Raw genomic sequence first — 17,442 nt, forward strand, 5'->3', positions numbered from 1 at the left:
AATACTGTATAGTAACAATAAATGAATACTGCATAGTAACAATAAATGAATACTGTCTAGTAACAATAAATGAATACTGTCTAGTAACAATAAATGAATAATGTCTAGTAACAATAAATGAATACTGTATAGTAACAATCAATGAATACTGCCTAGTAACAATAAATGAATACTGTCCAGTAACAATAAATGAATACTGTCTAGTAACAATAAATGAATAATGTATAGTAACAATAAATGAATACTGCCTAGTAACAATAAATGAATACTGCCTAGTAACAATAAATGAATACTGTCTAGTAACAATAAATGAATACTGTCTAGTAACAATAAATGAATACTGCCTAGTAACAATAAATGAATACTGTCTAGTAACAATAAATGAATACTGTCTAGTAACAATAAATGAATACTGTCTAGTAACAATAAATGAATACTGTCTAGTAACAATAAATGAATACTGTCTAGTAACAATAAATGAATACTGTCTAGTAACAATTAATTAATACTGTCTAGTAACAATAAATGAATACTGCCTAGTAACAATTAATTATAACCGTCTAGTAACATTAAATGAATACTGACTAGTAACAATAAATGAATACTGTCTAGTAACAATAAATGAATACTGTATAGTAACAATAAATGAATATGGTCAAGGAACAATAAATGAATACTGCCTAGTAACAATAAATGAATACTGTCTAGTAACAATAAATGAATACTGTCTAGTAACAATAAATGAATACTGCCTAGTAACAATAAATGAATACTGCATAGTAACAATAAATGAATACTGTATAGTAACAATAAATGAATATAGTCAAGGAACAATAAATAATATTTTCTAGTAACAATTAATTATAACCGTCTAGTAACATTAAATGAATACTCACTAGTAACAATAAATGAATACTGTCTAGTAACAATAAATGAATACTGCATAGTAACAATAAATGAATACTGTCTAGTAACAATAAATGAATACTGTCTAGTAACAATAAATGAATACTGCCTAGTAACAATAAATGAATACTGCCTAGTAACAATAAATGAATACTGTCTAGTAACAATAAATGAATACTGCATAGTAACAATAAATGAATACTGCATAGTAACAATAAATGAATACTGTATAGTAACAATAAATGAATATGGTCAAGGAACAATAAATAATATTTTCTAGTAACAATTAATTATAACCGTCTAGTAACATTAAATGAATACTGTCAAGTAACAATAAATGAATACTGTCTAGTAACAATAAATGAATACTGTCTGATAACAATAAATGAATACTGTCTAGTAACAATAAATGAATACTGTCTAGTAACAATAAATGAATACTGTCTAGTAACAATAAATGAATACTGCCTAGTAACAATAAATGAATACTGTCTAGTAACAATAAATGAATACTGCATAGTAACAATAAATGAATACTGCATAGTAACAATAAATGAATACTGCTTAGTAACAATAAATGAATACTGTCTAGTAACAATAAATGAATACTGCCTAGTAACAATAAATGAATACTGTATAGTAACAATAAATGAATACTGTCTAGTAACAATAAATGAATACTGTATAGTAACAATAAATGAATACTGTCTAGTAACAATAAATGAATACTGTATAGTAACAATAAATGAATACGGACGGTCAAGGAACAATAAATAATATTTTCTAGTAACAATTAATTATAACCGTCTAGTAACATTAAATGAATACTGTCTAGTAACATTAAATGAATACTGTCTAGTAACAACAAATGAATACTGTCTGGTAACAATAAATGAATACTGTCTAGTAACAATAAATGAATACTGCCTAGTAACAATAAATGAATACTGTCTAGTAACAATAAATGAATACTGTCTAGTAACAATAAATGAATACTGCATAGTTACAATAAATGAATACTGCCTAGTAACAATAAATGAATACTGCCTAGTAACAATAAATGAATACTGTCTAGTAACAATAAATGAATACTGTCTAGTAACAATAAATGAATACTGTATAGTTGCAATAAATGAATACTGTCTAGTAACAATAAATGAATACTGTATAGTAACAATAAATGAATACTGTATAGTAACAATAAATGAATACTGTCTAGTAACAATAAATGAATACTGTATAGTAACAATAAATGAATACGGTCAAGGAACAATAAATAATATTTTCTAGTAACAATTAATTATAACCGTCTAGTAACATTAAATGAATACTGTCTAGTAACATTAAATGAATACTGTCTAGTAACAATAAATGAATACTGTCTGGTAACAATAAATGAATACTGTCTAGTAACAATAAATGAATACTGCCTAGTAACAATAAATGAATACTGCCTAGTAACAATAAATGAATACTGTCTAGTAACAATAAATTAATACTGCCTTGTAACAATAAATGAATACTGTCTAGTTACAATAAATGAATACTGTATAGTAACAATAAATGAATACTGTCTAGTAACAATAAATGAATACTGTATAGTAACAATAAATGAATACTGTATAGTAACAATAAATGAATACTGTCTAGTAACAATAAATGAATACTGTATAGTAACAATAAATGAATACTGTCTAGTAACAATAAATGAATACTGTATAGTAACAATAAATGAATACGGTCAAGGAACAATAAACAATATTTTCTAGTAACAATTAATTATAACCGTCTAGTAACATTAAATGAATACTGTCTAGTAACAATAAATGAATACTGTCTAGTAACAATAAATAAATACTGTCTAGTAACAATAAATTAATACTGTATAGTAACATTAAATGAATACTGCCTAGTAACAATAAATGAATAATGTATAGTAACAATAAATGAATACTGTCTAGTAACAATAAATGAATACTGTATAGTAACAATAAATGAATACTGCCTTGTAACAATAAATGAATACTATATAGTAACAATAAATGAATACTGTCTAGTAACAATAAATGAATACTGTCTAGTAACAATAAATGAATACTGTATAGTAACAATAAATTAATACTGTCTAGTAACATATTTACGTGTGTTATATAAAGATTTTAATGAAGACGCTGCTTGCATGTGCTGAGATAAGTATAAAGTAAACTAAATAGGAGTTTTATTTCAGATAGGGTAATTTAAGCTAGTAAAGTTCTGCATGCCTCTATATCACTCCTTGGCTAGTTAAACAAAACCAGTGAAGTTGAATAAAACGGAGATATTTTTATCTTGGCTTGAAAATGGTTGTTGCAAGTTACACCATTTAAGCTAAACGGAACTCGGAAGCAGTTCCGAGTTTCGTTTAAGGATTTTGTTTTTTAAACAAAATTTAAAAAATTCAGTTTATGTTATTTGAACATATTACAAATGTTTTCTGTTGTGTTTTGTTATGGATAATTTGTGATAGAGCTAGTTTAAATACGTTTTCAAATAACATCTATTTCCGTTTAAGTAAAACGGAACTCGGAACCAGTTCCGAGTTCCGTTTAAGGAAACTTCACTATCATTTTAGATAAAAGTTGTCAATGTGCTTTGGACATATTAGAAATGTTGCCTGTTGGCTTTTTAATGGATTAATATTGGTAAATCCTGTTTTATGGAGCATAACGTGATTATGAAACTTGGTCTTCAAGTTAAGACAGTCCTAGTGTAATTGGCCGGTGTGAAATGTGATTTTTTTTTTTTTTTTTTTTTGCCGCTAAAACTAGGTGGGGTAGAATTTTTTGTGTCTGAGAGATTTCCGCCATTGGTGTATAACAATATATGTAGAATATAATGCTAACCTTTTTCATCAAGACCCCAAAAACGGCTAAGACTGGTCTATAGACACTCTGGTGGGTCCCTGTTGATGTAAACTGTAACTAAATATCAGATCCCTTTGAGCTTGACATAAGTTGGAAAACTGTGCCCAATCTAATTCATATATTATAGCAAAATATTACAATAAAATATGTTTATATAAAAAACCAAATGTATATTTTTGTCATAGTCCATATATATATATGATAATTATCAGATGGACAAAATCCATTAAATATTCATACATGTGTACGTGCCATATTTTTTCGTATCATTTTATTTCATTTTATTTTTATTATTTTTTCTCTCAATATTTTAACAATTGAAAGTGAGAAATTTCTGTAAAATGTCTGTACTTTTATTACTTTGCGGGAATTTCCCATTTTCAGTTCCAAGATTAGGCTTTGTGCAATCTGAAACTTTCACATTATGATTAACAAGTTATATATTAAGGACACTGTCAACTGGGAAATACACATGCACTTTCAGTATGATTAAATATTAATGTGGTAAATTGTATATATATATATATAGGCTTACGTAAACGTGCACAGAGAGATTTACTAGATTTTGGGCCTGTGCATTGTAGAAAATGTACAAAAATCGATATTAGAAATCTACTTAAAAAACATATAATAACATACTACATGCACAGAGTATGTGTAATCTCTGTTCATTTAAAATAAAAGTCTTCTCTCGCTTTCCTAGCTTCTGCTTACTACCTTAGTATCCAATGCTAATTCCGTAATGTTCCGTGTCCGTCACCCACACGAAGTTTAAAATCCGCTACTATCTTTTTTTACCTCCATTTTCACAAGAGTCGTATTCATTTCAAAACGTTTAGCAGCGCTAGCTGCTTCACATATATTTCTGTAATCAGCTGCTGTGAAAGTTATGGTGAAGAGATGGCTGTGGTATTGGAAACATCCCTTGGTGATATTACAATAGATTTATTCGTTGACGAAAGGCCAATATGTACGTCATTATTTATGCAGGGATATGTATTTCTCACTTATAAATTCTTGTTTTATGAAATAATAACAGGCATTACTCAGTAGGCCTATGAACCACATGCACAACGAATCCTCAAAATAAAATAATGCTAACAATAGGTATAATTTCAGGCTCAAAATTATGACCGATCGCGTCTTAAAGATAGGTCAAAATTTTAATCTGTGGTTTTAATTTAGGATAATATGACTGAAGGCAAGGCCTTTTTAGGTTCATGTATAGGCTTTAACCAGTGATATTTTGCAAGCCTACAACTTATTACTGTGCTGCAATTGAACAAAACTAACTTCATTAATTGTTGGTATGTACCCTGGCTAACTGTCAGTCTTAATTACTGTGGATATGTAATTTGTGAAGCTGCTTGTAAATTTCAATAAAATAAGAGAAAAATGTATATTTCTGGAGAAGAAATAGAACTCGTGTAAATTGCATTGATGGCACCAAATAAACATGCTATCGTGTTCAGTAGTGACTATGCCAGGTACTCCAACAGTTTGTTTGGCAAAGTCGGACCAGCGAATAGCGCAGGTGCCTATATATATATATATATGCGATATTTGTGATCCGCCATTTATAGCAGCCATTTGCATTTACTACAATAGGCACCTGCGCTATTCGCTGGTCCGATGATATATGTACAGTGTGTGACTGTTTCAATTTGTTTTAGGTTGCAAAAATTTTCTGAAGCTGTGTAAGGTTAAATACTACAACTTTTCACTCTTCCATTCTGTACAGGTAATTGTATGAATTCTCTTTCTTTACTTAGTAATAATTATACATGTACCCTACTAAGTCGATCACTATAGCAACTTCAAGCCGACTGGTTGCAACATGCATTCTCACCTTGTTACATTTTATGCCGTAGACCTCTCTACGAGCGAGCCATATTAAAGCATAGAACGTCTTTCAGTTGACATTCCCACTACTGAAAAGAGGCAAATTCAATGAACTTCATATTGAATTTGCTTTTGTCCAGTTGGCATTCATATTGTGTATCAATGCCAACTGAAAGACTTTGAATGATATATATTTACATTTGATAACAATTTTATGATAAAATCCCAAAAATCCCAAGAGATGTTGCAAATCTACTATGATAATAACATCATAGTAACCGGATGACCGTTCATTTAGCATGATAATGCCAACTGCGCTTGGTACGGTTACATAGTAGGGTTGCCGTGAAAATGTAAATAAAGGAGATTGAGAGGCTTTTTGGAAGTCAATAGAATCTGGATGGGTTTCCATTATTACCCGAATGTTTTAGACATGTGTGGTACATGTAGTTCTTCCAAAATGTATTCAATTTAAATACATACAACATTTCCCATTTGGGCCTTATCTCAATTATACATTTGTATATTTTTATGTGCATGTATGTAAAAACTATAAAATTGCTGCATGCTTTTATGGATGTAAATTCACCATCATAGATATGCATTCATATTCATCAAGTGCATATTTTACAACAATTAATTTGTGAGAGTGAAAAATATATGAAATATTACTAAAAGTATTAATATTGAACTTAATTGCAACAGTTTTTATAAATTTCACATTACATATATATACACAGTAGGATATATTCACTTAAACCATAACTAGGAAATGATAGAGTAGTTTTCATTTTGTGACTGTCACATCCACTAAGATTATAAACACAGTGACATAATCTATTTAATATTACTATTTTTTCTTGGCCTCTCTCCTTTCAGAGAAATTTAGTTGCTCAGACAGGTGACCCTTCAGGGACTGGTAAGGGAGGAGAATCTGTGAATGGGTAAGTACATCAACTAAACTGTCTCTGTAATTTGAAATGAAGATATGTTTACATCTTTATCAAACCTCGGACAGAAATGTCCCAAAATGATTGGCGGAGAGCCGTCACATGGTGACCCCCCAACACTTTATAGGGGGTCAGTAAATTTTATTATGATGCAATATGACGGCTGTCGCCTGCGCTTCAAAATTTAAACACATTCTCTTCAACTAAATATACCATTTCATTACTGTAAAAATATTTATTACTTATTTTTTTTTTTTGTGTAAAGTTGATTTAAAATAATTTTAATACTTTAAAATTAAATGCAATGCATTTTCTAATACAAGTTGCTTCCCCTACGCCAGTTTGTAATGGAGGGGTTTGTTTATATAAATCTATCAATCCTCATTCTACAATCAATTTATCAGCATAATTTTAAGTGATTATCTCTGCGAGAATAAATATGTAGGCCTAGGCCAACTCCTTTGCCGGCATGATTTAAGTTTGATTTTAGATTCTTGACAAAAAAAATAGATCTAATGAAACAAATATATGGTGAGTTACTGACCCCCTATGAAGGTATAGAGGGTCAGTAAGAACTATAGGAGGCTGGAGCTATGACCCTATATGCCTTTATAGGGGGTCAGTAACTAACTATATAACTAATATTGTACTACAGAATGTGGTTTAAAAATACACAATTAAACTTTTGTGTGACGTTTGTCCTTTATTATAACAACTAATGTTAATTATTAAATACCGATTGATGCTGTAACTCATAACAATATATGGGTTCAATGGCTTTAACTAGATTTAAGAAAAAGATGATGTACAATTATATAAGGTGGCAGACTAATACATGCTTTACACATTAAACCTGTAATTTGCAGCTTGCTATATGGAGATCAGGCCCGGTACTTTGACATGGAACTTGTTCCCAGAATGAAACACAGAAAAGTTGGCACAGTTTCCATGGTAAACAATGGAGGCAATATGCATGGCTCTCAGGTAAAGTTTAGAAAACTCCCTATGATTTGACTGTCATACCTTTGCCACAACATTAGAGGAAGTATTTATAGTGTTTGATTAAGATGGTAATTGATATAATAAGTCATGTCAATTGCAACACCAGTCATCCTATCACTTTCATATAGAGGCAGCTATAGCTAAGATTTATTTATTAAACACATACAATATATTTGGTAATAAATGCATGTAGGGGCTGTACTACATACTGTACATCCATTACCATCATCTACAATGTGTAGTTTTACATTTTAATTTACATAATATGCCACTGAGATCAAATAAATAAATCAATGCCAGGTACAGGTCTTACTGACACTGATTACCTTTAACATCACTATGTTATAAGTGACCATACATATATATGTAACTATTACATCGTCATGGTTACAGTTCTTCATGACCTTGAGAATCTTGATTACCTGCAATACCACTGGACTTACCATACATAACTATCACATCGTCATGGTAACAGTTCTTCATGGCCTTATGAATCTTGATTACCTGTAATATATCACTACTGACCATAAATAACTATTACATCGTCATGCATGGTTACAGTTCTTCATGACCTTGAGAATCTTGATTACCTGTAATACCACTAGCCTAACCATACAAAACTATCACATCTTCATGGTTACAGTTGTTCCGCACCTTGAGAATCTTGATTACCTGTAATATATCACTACTGACCATACATAACATATCACATCGTGATGATTACAATTCTCCCACACCTTGAGAATGTTGATTACCTGTAATATCACTACTGACCATACATAAATATCACATCGTCATGGTTACAGTTCTTCCCAACCTTGAGAATCTTAATTACCTGTAATATCACTACTGACCATACATAAATATCACATTGTCATGGTTACAGTTCTTCCTAACCTTGAGAATCTTGATTACCCGTAATATCACTACTGACCATACATAAATATCACATTGTCATGGTTACAGTTCCTCATGACCTTGAGAATCTTGATTACCTGTAATACCACTACTGACCATACATAACTACCACATCGTCATGGTTACAGTTCTACACCTTGAGAATCTTGATTACCTGTAATATCACTTCTGACCATACATAAATATCACATCGTCATGGTTACAGTTCTTCCTAACCTTGAGAATCATGATTACCTGTAATATCACTAGACTAACCATACATAACTATTATACCGTCATGGTTACAGTTCTTCCTGACCCTTGGTGAAGACCTTGACTACCTGGACGGGAAACATACAGTGTTTGGTGAGGTGTCTGAGGGAATGGATGTCCTGATGAAGATCAATGAGGCTTACTGTGATGAAGAACATAGACCCTACCAGGACATCAGGTAATATGTGTCATCGATGAAACAGTAAACTCTATATACTTATAACAGGTCAGTTAACACCAGCAAATCATTCTTTTACATTTATAATGTGTATGTTACCTGTTCATAGGGACACATGGACTCCCTTCTAGCTCTAGGGCATTATGAGATGATTGTCTGCAAAGCTCTGGCATCTATATAGACCATAGATGCCACAGAAAGATAGTTTAATGCATATATTTACAATATCAACTCATTTTAGGGTCTCTGTATTAACATTGTTTAAGCTCGACCAAGAAAACCGTTTATCAACAGTGATTTTTGACGGTGATCAGTTGACATCACCACATCAACATTAGTGATGTCATATAATGGTCACATTTTGGGTGTCAGTTATACGGTCATATACTTCACTTTGCCTTGGTTAGTTTATATAGTAGAAGTGACAAGTAAATGTAAATATTAGGATGTGAAACTAATAAAAATTAAAAAAAAATAAAAAAATAAAAACATAAAATCACAATATAGTGCAATGTAATTTTTTAGGTCACCTGAGACGAAGTGGTATGTCCGTCAACAATTTAAATTTTTGACTTCTTCTCCAAAACTGCTGAAGCAATTTCTATGAAATTTTGCACAAACCATCTAAGGCATAAGGCCAATCACAATTGTGAATTATATGGTCCCAACCCCCCAGGGAGCTATGGGAGGGGCCAAAAGGGGTAAAATTGACTAAAATTTCAAAAATCGTCTTCTCAACTCACAGATGTGATGGAATTAAATACTCTTCATAGATAGAAAGGTCCTAATGTCCTTTACAAAAATTGTGAATTATATATGACCCTGGGGTCTCAGGTTTCCCTCTGGGGAGGGGGGTAAGTTAACTTTAGTTTATATAGGGAAAACACATTTTTGAGTTTGATTTGTAATAGGAAATGAGTCAAATATTGTCAGAATTATCAGTATGAGATGGCCATTGAGTCCTATTAACCAATATTCAATGACTGACCCCCAGGGGCCTTAGGGGCGTGGTCAAAAGGGGTCAAATAGGCTATAACTTCAAAAATCTTCTACTGAAATTCTGGAAATGGTAGAATCACATACTCTTCTTAGATGGAAAAGTCTTGAGGTCCTTTACAAAAATTGTGAATTATATGACTGTGGGGTCTCACATTTCCCCCTGGGGAGGGGGTCAAGTTTGCCATAGTTTATATAGGGAAACACATTTATGAGCATTTTTTGCTCAATTTTCATAGGAAATGAGTCAAACTTATTTAGAATTATTAGCCTGAGATAACATTTTAATATTATATTTATATTGGTCCTGGTCAACCCCCTCGGGGCAGAGGGGCGGGGCCAAAAAGGGAAAATAGGCTAAAACTTTAAAAATCTTCTTCTTTAATACTGGAAATGGTAGAATCAAAAACTCGTCATAGATGGACAGGTCTTAAGGTGTTTTATATGAAAATTGTGAATTATATGACCCTTAGGTCTCAGGTTTCCCCCTGGGGAGGGGGTTAAGTTTACTGTATAGTTTATATAGGGAAAACACATATGTGAGCATTATTTAATCATTATAATAGGAAATTAGTCAATTGTTTCAGAATTATCCCTATGTGATGGCCATTGAATCTTATTACCAAATTTTCCATGACTGATCCCCAGGGGCCTTAGGGACGGGGCAAAAACGGGTCAAATAGGCTAAAACTTCAAAAATCTTCTTCTGAAATTCTGGAACTGGTAGAATCAAAATACTCTGCATAGATGGAAAGGTCTTAAAGTCCTTTACAAAAATTGTGAATAATATGACCCATGGGTCTCATGTTTCCCTCTGGGGTCTCATGTTTCCCTCTGGGGAGGGGGTCAAGTTTACTTTAGTTTATATAGGAAAAACACATTTATGAACATTATTTGCCTATTTTTCAGAGGAAATTAGTCAAACTGGGTTAGGGTTATTAGTCTGAAATAGCATTTTAACATCATATCCATATTGGTCATGGCCGACCCCCAGGGGCCAGAGGGGCAGAGCCAAAAGGGGTCAAAATGGTAATTTCAAAAATCTTCTTTTTGAATTCACAGATTTGATGGAACCAGATACTCTTGATAGATTGGAAGGTCTTAAGGCCCTTTACAAAAATTTGTGAATTTCATGGCCCTGGGATCTCAGATTTTCCCCTGGGGAGGGGGTAAAATTTACTATATTTTATATAGGAAAAACACATTTAGGAACATTGTTTGCTTAGTTTTCATAGGAAATTAGTTGAGCTGGGTTAGAATTATTAGCCTGAGATAGCATTTTAACATCATATCCATATTGGTCCTGGCCGACCCCCAGGGGCCAGAGGGGTGGGGCCAAAAGGGGTCAAAATGGATAACATTTCAAAAATCTTTCTTCTGAATTCACAGATTTGATGGAACCAAATAATCTTCATAGATTAAAAAGTCAAATTTATAAAATCACTGACTGACTTCAAGGGCCTGATGGGCAAATATATAGTGTTTATATGCATGTCTTTGTTTCATTCTGTATCTGAACTAGGGTGACCGTTAAGGCCCATGGGCCTCTTGTTTTTTAATCCAACATCAACATAGTTTTTGATTTTTTTTTAATTAATCAGTTAATTGTAATAATTACAAGATCTTGATTTTGCTTTATTATCAAAATCTTAAATTTGTCAATTCTAATACAGTACTGTAGTAGCTGATATACGGTATCTTATATTTCCTAAAACTTTTTTTATTCTGTTACATTAGTTAGTATCCAACTACATTGTATATCATTGACTTACCATACCAGATATTGAGTATGAATCATTGATTAGAGTTGTCTTTGATATGTTTAACACAGGATTTACCATACTGTGGTCCTAGATGACCCCTATGAAGATCCTTCAGGACTGGAGGTCCCAGATCGGTCACCAGAACCCACTCAGGAGCAACTTAAAGTAAATATCCACCTCTAGATAGGACATTGAAACAGTATAAGACATAGGTTTTTGCTTAGCCAATCAAAAATCATATAAATATTTGTGAATCTTTGATTGCTACAAGTTTAAAATTTTATGTATTTCAGAGTGTGCGTATAGGTGCAGACGAGGACATTGACGACTTTAAAGGTATGGAACAGGAAAAGGTCAAGGAGATAATGGAGCGTAAAGAGGCAAAAGCTAATGCACAGCTTCTAGAGGTGATCGGAGATCTGCCTGACGCAGACGTCAAACCCCCTGACAATGTTCTCTTTGTGTGTAAACTCAATCCTGTCACAACGGAGGAAGATCTTGAGATCATCTTCTCCAGATTTGGGACTGTAAAGAGGTACTGTTCATACATAATAATAACAGAAAGTGTGGTGGAGGGAGGAGTGGAATTTGTGATCTGCAGTTTCACAGGGTTTCAGTGCTTAATTCTGACCGTATATTTTCTCCTTTTTTTGTGAATCTGGCATGAAGTGTTTGTATTTATTTTATATATCTAGTACTTTTAAAGGGGTTTTCATCCAAAATAAATTAAATAAGCTGTTTCATCTGCACATTCTCCATACATAGCACACCAGAAATAAAGCGAGTTGTTTGTTTACAGTTGTGAAGTGATTAAAGACCAGAAGACAGGTGAATCCCTACAGTACGCTTTTGTCGAGTTTGAAAAGGTAATTTCACCTATATACAGTGGAACCTCCCGAAACCGATCATGGTCGGTGCATATAATTTCGGCCGGTTTAGAGAGGGTTCGGTTTGGAGAAGTGAACCGAATACCGATCATCACGATCCGTATTTAATCGATCGGAAGTCGTTTTTTACATTAGTGCACCGCATGTATGCCTAGTGTTCGTTAAAACCGACCGATATTGATTGTTAATGTAAATGTTATCACAAAAGAGAGAATCATACGTTTAAAAAGGAATGGATTACAACAATCTTAACTTTGTTACCGCTTATAAACGTAGTTTAGTTAGTTAGTTGCGTGAATGTTCATTGGGATGTTCTCGTCTGTAACCTACATACGACCGATCGCTTCCGGTTACGTCAAGAATCAAATTATATGGTCTAAGTACACGATGATCAGTCGATGCCGGTCATTATATGACATAGTCATTTTCTAAAACAATACATGGCTTCGGCTTCTTCATACAGATAATTTACGTTATCCGACAACTACATATGTAAATAAAAAAACGTGTGATTTGAATACGAAACTTTCTCTTTATTACTAGCTCTGTTTGTTTTCCTACAGTAAACAAACCGCGTGCACATGGTAGACCTTCGTTAGATATCTAAACAATAGGCATGATTAAATAATTACACCACCATCTCGGGTATAATTACTGTGTACCTGCCTTTCCATCGGTATACATGCCCAAGGACATGGCATGCAACAACTATGGTACAGGTATGTGTGTATTTCACGGTCGGTTGATCAGACCTCAATGCAATCTATCGGTGTCGCTCAGGTAAGGCCGGTTTTCAGAAGTGTATTTTAGTTACATTTGACTATTCCGATCTCAAAATCGGTCCGGTATTCGGAATTGGGAGGGATCGGTTTTGGGAAGTTTTATATACTATTAATAAAGAGGAATTCATTCCGTACATGACATCCATGTTCGGTTTCTAGAGGTGATCGGTTTTGAGAAGGTTCGGTTTTGGGAGGTTCCACTGTATGATGTAGTTCTCAGTCAGAGTAATATTGCTGGTGTTTGTATGTTTCTTTATCATCGGAAAACAAGTCTGAAATTATGTTTCTTCCTACTTTTTCCATGATGTTCAAAAATCTGTAGACATATTTCTTTTTAAGGCTTTAAAAATCTGTTTCGAAGTACTCTTCATATTGGAAATTAATATATGGGATAAAGCACTAAAAGGGCAAGAGCTCCACTATACAAGAAGACTCAACACGAATATACTACAATCTCCCAAAACACACTTGCACTAAAACACACGCTACACATCGCATACATGGAAGGCCATCCTTACATGACCCTGGTTGTTAATAGGGCGTTAATTAAATAAACAAACAAGTGTACCACTGAATAGAAAATTGTCTCTCCAAATTACCTGATGTTAAAATGAACATTTCAAACAAAATTATTGTTTGAGATTACATCTTGGCCGTTTTCTATTTACTTGATAGGAGGAAGACTGTGAGCGAGCATACTTTAAGATGGACAATGTTCTCATTGACGATCGCCGCATACATGTTGATTTCAGTCAATCTGTATCAAAGGTCAAGTGGAAGGGCAAAGGTCAGTGAGGGTTAGCGTTAGTAAAAGGGCGCTGTTGTGATAACCTAATACATATTTTCTCTGTTATGATGTCACTTATATAATGTTATATATCATTATGATAATGCCATCATTGATTTAATTTAAAACTTATTTATGACGATTTCCACATAACACAAATTATTTCTTTCACTAAAATTGATTATCAAGTTTTAGATAGACACCAGGTCTAACACTAGGTATAAGCAGTAAATTATGTTTCCTTTTTACAGGCAAAGGAGTAGAAAAGTTAGGAGACAAAGACGAGGAAAAAGGACCTGGCTATGTGTTAAAAGACAGAAGTCGGAAACAAGATCCGTATCCTTTTGAAACATCTAAAAAAAAATGTTGAAAGGTTGAATAAGAATTGGTAACAGGGTCATCAATACTTTAATACATGTAGGTACTATTTAATAAAACAAAATATAATGAACTGCAGTCACATACCAGTATATGTATCACACATAATTATGGGTGGTGCATAATGAATCCAATTATAGACATTGTATTATAATTGGAACATTCAAAATCCACAATAATGAAATATTTTATTCTCATTCTTGTATTGTTTAAGGTGTTAAAGTGAGATGAACTAGCTAGCTTTGAGGGAGATAATTCTTATAATAGATGCAATTTTTAATGATTCAAAAAACCGTGATGAAAACTATCTTTGATTTAGATGTGTTGATCAAACAATTTATGTAAGTTTAGAAATAAATTAAAGAGAAATATCTACTAGTATTACAGTGATTTAATAGAATTTGAGCGAAATCTATCCTATAATGTATGGTTGACCTTAACTGTAGCCAGTAAGTACGACCTATTGTTTGAAGACGATGATGACACTGAAACAAGTAAGAAGAACAAAAAGAAGAAGAAACATAAACACAAAGAAGAGAGAGACTATAGTGACAGCGATGATAATGTATCGGCTAAAAAACAGGTACAATTGTAAAAGCGATCGTTACACTATACAACTGTTTTCTTCATCTGTATATATACACAAATGTATTTAAATATCAAACATAAAATTTAGAAATATTTTTTTGCGAATTCAAGTCAACTCAAGACAATATTTTTGCTTGAACATTTTCACAAATATTTAGATATTACTACAGGCTGGTGCAAATTATGAAAAAAAATTCAAAACTATAAGACAAAGTTTATATATTATTTTCAGAGTTATTGGCATGGTACATTAATTTGAATATATGGTATTACATGCAGACTTATTTGATCAAACCCCTTTATTTTATCTTGTAGAAAAAACATAAGAAACAACGCTATGCCAGTAGATCACGTTCCAGAAGTCCAGTGGATCATAGAAGGAAGCAACGCAGATCACAGGACAGGGATCGAGAAGGCGACAGATATCGGGACAAACGTGACAGATCACCTCAAAAAAACAGACATAGAGACAGGACACCTGACAGACACAGAAACAGATCCACGGACAGACAGCACGACCGACACTCGGACTCTCGTTACAAGTCAGAAAAACATCGGAGATGACCTCTTCGCTGAAATATAGGTGTCAATAATTCTGCCGTCTTGGCAATACATAATTGCCATAGTGATTCTGGCCTGAGGATGCTGTAAAGAAGGACAGAGTGGCCCAGAGTTTTAAGCCATATGGCATCCTAACATTTTAAGGTAGGTCCATACTTTTGAAAATCGCGCCAATTCATATGACGCTATACCGGAAGTTGCAGAGGTTGTTTTGAATTCCAGAATGGTTTCCGATACGCCACGACATCACACTTGGATATTTTTTCAATAGGTGAAAATTGTCTACATATAATGTGGAATGTTTAAAATCATTAAATTAATCAAATAAAAGCAGTGAAGTGAAAATTATATGCTATCTCTGATGTTTTTGCGGTCCCTGTCGTAAATGGGAATGGATTTTTAAACACCGGAAGTGCCATTCGTCGCTATAAATCATAAGAGGGGACCTGGCCGGACCGAAATTCCGGAATTCTAAAAAAATCGCATACAGATTTCCTTTAAACACACAATTTGGAAAAAATCATAAAAACAAACAGACATAAACCAGATATAATATCACAAAAACGTATGAATTGATGTGGAATGTTTTTTTGCGGCATGATTTTCAAAAAATAGTCAAATATAACCCTTCTTAGCACTGGATGAAATGGGGGTAGGGTTGCGAGTTACAAACTTCAAGCTTACAAAATTGTGAAATTTTGATCGAGGACCCCGTGATTTTATATGATATTTGAAAAACATATTACCTTGGGCATATCATATACAAATATTGTGAAATTGACATGGGTTTTCATTTCCTTTTTGGCCTATTCATTGATTTTTTACTGGCGAAAATATGGCAAAACATGATAATTACGTATAGAAACGGTCCTGGGAAATAACAAAAATTAGTTAGCATTTGTAAAAATAAAATAGTTTTGTATATTGTTCTATCGTAAGGAATTTAGGACAAAAAATCAACAGGATCGAGACTACATTCACCCTAATATTACAGAAAACATAATTTTATGAATTTTTCTATTTTCGGTCAGCAAATTTGCATGGATGGTATATTTCAAGCTCAAATATCTTAAAAAGTAATTCGAGAACACCCATTTATCTTTACAGATTTGAAATCTTAATAAGAAAATAAGACCTGTTAGAAAAAAATGACATGGGTTTTCCCAAAAGTATGGAGCTACCTTAAGTGCCTAGCCACTGTTGGCATAGAGTGCTGGAGTGCTGCACTTTTAGTTACTCCTGCCAGGATATGCATGATTTAGATTTATTTGTAAAAGATTAAAGAAACCACAGAAAACGCCCGAAAGGAAATGTGATCACAGCAAATATTTCTTGTTGTAGAAATTTTGTATGGCACAATTTTTACTATACCCAGTAAGGTCTTTGTTACAATCACTTTCACTGTAAAGTGCTATTAATTTGTACCATCATTGCATCATAATCAGATAGCCTTTCTGTTCTGAATAAAATGCTCTTCGAATGACATTTTTGATTGTTTGGTTTTTATATGGCTTTTTTTTTCAGTCCACTTGTGATGCAAGGGCATTTGCATAATTATGTAAAGAATTGTAAAATTTACAAAGTATATATAGGGAAAACCAAAGACTCTTGCAGGTAATGATGCAGCCAGTCAAGTTCAGAGAGAAAACTAGCATCCATTAAATCTGTTCAGGTATATGAGAAATTTCCACTAAATCTTGTGTTCTATATCCTTGTCATTTGTCAGGATGCTTTGTATTATATTAAATG

At 32.8% G+C, this 17,442-nt stretch overlaps 1 protein-coding gene across 6 annotated transcripts in view; it reads left to right on the plus strand.

The window, feature by feature from the left end:
• LOC138334647 (peptidyl-prolyl cis-trans isomerase-like 4) overlaps positions 1-17,178 on the plus strand; it is a 59,687-nt gene extending 42,509 nt beyond the window's left edge. For 4 of the 6 annotated variants that reach the window (XM_069283291.1, XM_069283306.1, XM_069283298.1 and 1 more), the window contains 11 exons: positions 5,483-5,550; positions 6,531-6,595; positions 7,468-7,585; positions 8,809-8,951; positions 11,779-11,875; positions 12,004-12,245; positions 12,510-12,576; positions 14,055-14,166; positions 14,418-14,502; positions 14,995-15,127; positions 15,448-17,178. In XM_069283291.1, coding sequence (XP_069139392.1) covers positions 5,483-5,550; positions 6,531-6,595; positions 7,468-7,585; positions 8,809-8,951; positions 11,779-11,875; positions 12,004-12,245; positions 12,510-12,576; positions 14,055-14,166; positions 14,418-14,502; positions 14,995-15,127; positions 15,448-15,696 — 1,379 coding nt within the window. In that variant the 3' untranslated portion in view covers positions 15,697-17,178. Of the gene's footprint in view, positions 1-4,603; positions 4,780-5,482; positions 5,551-6,530; positions 6,596-7,467; positions 7,586-8,808; positions 8,952-11,778; positions 11,876-12,003; positions 12,246-12,509; positions 12,577-14,054; positions 14,167-14,417; positions 14,503-14,994; positions 15,128-15,447 lie in introns of those variants that run through there. The other 2 variants (XM_069283284.1, XM_069283325.1) reach the window with 2 other exon arrangements.
• Positions 17,179-17,442: the final 264 nt, after the last annotated feature.

Source organism: Argopecten irradians, chromosome 1 (assembly GCF_041381155.1).
Source record: "Argopecten irradians isolate NY chromosome 1, Ai_NY, whole genome shotgun sequence".
Taxonomy (NCBI): Eukaryota; Metazoa; Mollusca; class Bivalvia; order Pectinida; family Pectinidae; genus Argopecten; species Argopecten irradians.